Genomic DNA, 5,066 nt, shown 5'->3' with positions numbered 1-5,066 from the left:
CACACACACAGTCAGATCATCTACAGACACACATCAACATTGTGATCAGCTGACTGTAAATTATCTCTTATATGTTCTTAATACCTCAGTATCTGCAGCTGACAGTTTGGACTCTTTAGTCCATCAGAAATAAACTTTACACCAGAGTCCTGCAGGTGATTGTTACTCAGATCCAGCTCTCTCAGGACAGAGTTTGAGGATTGTAGAGCTGATGACACCATTTCGCAATGCTGATCTGAGAGATTACAGCCAGAAAATCTAGAAGAGATAAATAATAATAATAAAGACATGTAAAGAGGGTTGCTCAGGAACATGGGATGACATGATCTGAACACTGAATCACAATAAGAAGAGCTCCTGACTGTTTCTTCAGCTAATGAATATGTAAATGTAGCTAAATGTAGCACAGTTTTCTGAGACTGTGTTTCTCCGCTGCTAAAGAGCCAGTGATGTTGAAGCAGGTGTTGATCATCTTCTGCAGAGGCGGGCTTTCATCGCACTGTGACATCATAATGTGACAAATTCCAGAACGAGTCATTTTAGAATCTTGGTTTCAATAAAAGTGTTTTTAGACTAATGAGAAAGTTTTGAGTTCTGAAACTTACAGGATTTTTTAAATAGTACAATGAGTACTGAGTTATTACTAATAACACACAACACAGCTTAGAGTTCTCTAGAATGAGTGGAAACTAATGCTTATTCCTGGGTTTACAACCAACACTTTTAAACTGTAGTTTAAAATGAATATATATATATATACATATTTCTTCTGCACTGGACGCTCCAGTCAAATTCTTTGTGTGTGTAAACATACTTGGTAATAAAGCTCCTTCGGATTGTGATATACATATACACCTTATATATATATATATTATATTTTTGGAAGAAACAAAGTCACCTACATCTTGGATGCTCTGGGGGTAAGCAGATAAACATCAAATTAAAATTTTTGGGTGAACTATCCCTTTAATCAACACAAAATAGGTGTCATTTGAATGCTTGGAGTCTTACCTTTACAATGCATGTGGCCACTTTGAGTTATTAGCGGATATATATAATTTATGAAAACTATATATAGTTTATGTGCCATGTACTCTAATATGTCAGAAACATCATACAGCTCAGATAGTCATGTGTCATCTGTCATTTGAAAGGTCTCATCGAGTAGAATAACACAAGCGTAATTGTTTGGGGCTTTGACTAAAATAATTTTTCTCCTACCTTATTTCTTTCATGAGATATTGAACGTCAAATAAGACAGATATGAAAAATTTCTCTTGACCACACTAATTGTTCTTATATTTTTATCAGCTATTTCTCAGCAGGAGAATGTCCAAATTAAACCTTTTTTTTTTTTTAAAGAGAGACGCACAAGCACAGGTAGACTATTGTCAGCTCTCTCTGTCTCTCTCTCTTGATCCATCCATCCAATAATTAATTAAAGTAGCTAAATGTTATAATGTTGAGCTAACGAGCCGTAGCTTGGCGTCACTTGGTTTTGGTTTTTAAAATTGTTCAATGCACAGCTAGCCTTGTATTATCTCTTATGCATTCACTCTTTAGCAGCAGTTTTTATGGCAATATTTAAATGACATCCTGGTCATTCTTGGTGAACCCAAAATACTCCCACACGATCGACTTCAGTCATTTCTCTGGTGAAATAAAGCTTGTTTGGTTCCTCTGTCATAGTTCCTCTAGTGTGTGTAGTAGCTCTGTTTCTCTGATAAGCACAGCATTTTAAGATGGTGCACCGCTAGTGTAACTTTGTTTTCGATTAATTGCACAACTAGCAACAGTTCTGTTCTGTGCAACAGAAACACTCGGTGTAGCGAAGCCTTTACGATTAATTAACCGTGACGTTTTAAAGCGTCTCTACTGTGTGCCTGTAAATTATGACCTTTTACTCGTTTCTTCATTTATTTTAGTTGATTCACCGGACTGAATAAATACAGTGCTTTCATGTTTTAACTCATACAAAGGAATGATTTAATGAAAAAAGTGATCAACATTTTCTTAATTTGCCTATCGTCGACCCACGCTAGCCCTAGGATTATTCTTGTGTCTTGCCCGCCATATACCTGTTTGCCAGTGTTCTGACCCTGCCTGTCTTATGACCATGTCTCTGTCTTCTCCAATTAAAGCTTTGCATTTGGATCCGCACGTCTAACGTCTCGTCAGCCCCGTTACATTATTATTGCTATTAATATTACCAGTACTGTATGTCAATACGTTATCTTCATTCACAGTGAAATGTCTGAATGTCAGCTTCACTGATCAATGTGGTCCAGAATGAACTTCTGCACAGAGACGGTTTTTCCGATTCCAGCGATGCCTTTAGTAAGAACAGTCTTGATCTGCTCTTTCTCCTCAGATCCTGCTTCAGCTGAGGCTTTAAAGATGTCATTGCAGTAGATTGGAGTGTCTTGTGAGTGTTGTGTTCTGGCTGTTTTCTCCATCTGTAAAACCTCATGTTCTTCATTCACTCCTCCTCTCTCTCCCTCTATGATGTAGAGCTGTGTGTAGATGCTGTTCAGGAGGCTTTCATTCTCCTGGAGTTGCAGTCCCTCAAATAATCTCTCATACTTGTTCTTCATGCTGGTTTTGAGCTGCTCTTTGACTCTCTGTAGTTCATCATTCACTGGTTGATCATGTTTATTCAGAGACGCTGTAACGCTCGTGTTGTTCAGACAGAAGACAGAGGCGGCTCCTCCAGAGATGCTTCGCTCTCCATCTGCTCTGCTGAAATATCACAAGCACAACAGATTAAACATATCTGAAAATAAAGGATGTGTAAATTAAAATCTAAATCAAGAGATTTCAGTCTTGTCTGTTAAGGAGCACAAGTGTGAGTAAAACAAGCTCCTGCAGGTCCTTACAGAGTCTTAAACATTTAAACAGCAGAACAAACATCATCATTATTATGTGTTAAATTTGGAGACTGAAAAGCCGGAATCACGATACAGTCTAAAGCAGTGTTTCTGAACTGGTGGGTCAGTACAGTACAGTACCGATAAATCACATAACTGGTACTGCGTGTGTTACAGTGTTAACATTTTTTTCACAGACGACAACGAAACGATAACGAACTAAAACTCTTTTTGAATGACAAAAACTATGTTGTACGATTGAGGGACGATTTGGTAAAAGAGATTAGGGATTTAGATTAGAGAGATTAGAGATTAGAGATTAATTCAGAACGAATCTGCTGCGTGGTTCGGAGGTTAGATGTGTACATATGAACCGGCGGGACATAAACTAACATACACTTGCTGCACGTCTCATAAAACGTAAAAAAAAAATTTAATATGTGGGAGTAAGAGAAGAGCAGACATATGGATAAATCTGACGACGCAAGAGAGAACTCAGTTCGGTCCAGTTTTCAGTGTCCGCAGACACTGAAGCACACACACAGAAAGCGCCTCTCACAGCGTGCGAGTACTCTTTCACGTCGCATGAACGGAGAATTACACACACGTGTATCAGTACATTGTATCCATTGCAGCTGTGCATTCGGTTTTAAAGGGATAGCAGCCTAATTTAGTTGCTTTTGTCCAAGTCATTGATGTTAATCAAGCAACAAAAGAAAGACAGAAAATCACGCACTGCTCTTGACTGAACAACTTTAGTAGCCCTAAAGATTAATCTAAATGTATTTATAGTCTGCTTGAAAGAATGAAGAATGTGGTAAACAAGTTGCTATAAAGAATGCATAATTAGCCGATATAACCATTGGCATTTCATTAATAAGAAGACGATGTTCTTGTTCTTTATGAGAAGTGGTTTTATTTAATTTTAACAAAGACATGTTGTGTGTCACCGCAGTTGACTCAGTGTCTATCACGATAAAACATTAATATCAAGCCTATTGTCACAGTCACGGTGTGTGGAGGCAGGCAGGATGACGAGGACGACACGGATTCCAATAATGATATTTAATGTAGACACAACAAGGCACATTCGGGTAGGTGAGACACACACACACACACACACACACACACACACACTCGGGGTAACATTCACATTAACCAACAAACTGGAACACAATGGACAGGAACTGATATAGGGTGGATAATTAGTGGCAGACAGGTGAGCACAATGAGGGTAATTAACTAATGATAGTACGGGCTAAACCAACAAAAAGGGAAGAAACCACAATAAACAGTCCACAGGGGCATTACATTACTCCCCCCTTCCGGAAGGTGCGTCCCTGCACCGTAGAAACAGAGGGAGGGGCGGAGGGGGACTAGGAGGAGGACAAAGCAGTGGATGTGAGATGGTAACAGGGGAAGGCAAAGGGCTGGCAGGCAGACCAGACAGGTGGAGTTTCCGGCGGAGGACGGACTTCCAGGAGGAGACCAGGGGGGCGACGAAGGAGCCAGGGAGGAGACAGGAGGGACCCGGAGCAGGAGGAGCTCAGCTGGACCCAGGCCACAGCCATAACAGCGGCCCACGGTGGAGCTGACGGTGGGAGGAGCCATGGAGGAGGAATAGCTGCCGACTCCAGGGGGCCTACCAACGGCGGCGGAGCAGGTGGAGGAGGAGCCAGAGGCGGAGACGGAGAGCGAACGAGCCAGGGGGATGCCAAAGATCCAGGGGGCCAGGGTGGAGCGGAGGGCTCTGGCGACCAAGGCGGAGGCGGAGATCCGGAGATCCGCGGCGGAGCCGGAGCAACTGAGGACCAAGGTGGAGCTGGTGGGAGGAAGGAGCCCAACGGAGCCGGTGGGACAGAGCGACGAGGGGCAGCCAGAGGAGTGGAGTCCAGAGGCGATGGTGGGTTCGACGCCCGACCAAGGCGGAGCCGGAGGGACGAGGGAGCCCGGTGGAGCTGATGGATCGATGGGTGACGGTGGAGGCGAGGGAGCTAGGAGCCGAGGTAGAGCCACTGGGTCTACGGGCCGAGGCAAAGTCCAGGCCTCGGAGGCTGGAGGCAGAGGTGAGGGAGACTCCAACCCCGGCGACGCTGGAGGATAGCAGTCCCGCGGGGCTCGCACCGCAGTGATGGTGGGCTGAGGGCGAGCAGAGGAGCTGCCAGATGACAGCGGTGGAGGAGGCTGGAGCGGGTGGGA

At 43.4% G+C, this 5,066-nt stretch overlaps 1 protein-coding gene across 6 annotated transcripts in view; it reads right to left on the bottom strand.

Annotated features, from left to right (window-relative positions):
* Positions 1 to 2,190: 2,190 nt before the first annotated feature.
* LOC107573869 (uncharacterized) overlaps positions 2,191 to 5,066 on the bottom strand; it is a 69,892-nt gene continuing 67,016 nt past the window's right edge. For 4 of the 6 annotated variants that reach the window (XM_016260327.1, XM_016260326.1, XM_016260328.1 and 1 more), the window contains one exon: positions 2,191 to 2,739. In XM_016260327.1, the coding sequence (XP_016115813.1) occupies positions 2,268 to 2,739 (472 nt within the window). In that variant the 3' untranslated portion in view covers positions 2,191 to 2,267. The remainder of the gene's footprint in view (positions 2,740 to 5,066) is intronic. The other 2 variants (XM_016260329.1, XM_016260331.1) reach the window with 1 other exon arrangement.

This window comes from Sinocyclocheilus grahami, unplaced genomic scaffold (assembly GCF_001515645.1).
Source record: "Sinocyclocheilus grahami isolate Dianchi unplaced genomic scaffold, SAMN03320097.WGS_v1.1 scaffold2053.1, whole genome shotgun sequence".
Taxonomy (NCBI): domain Eukaryota; kingdom Metazoa; phylum Chordata; class Actinopteri; order Cypriniformes; family Cyprinidae; genus Sinocyclocheilus; species Sinocyclocheilus grahami.
Note: the sequence above shows the minus strand (reverse complement) of the source record. Positions and strands in the feature narration are given on the sequence as shown.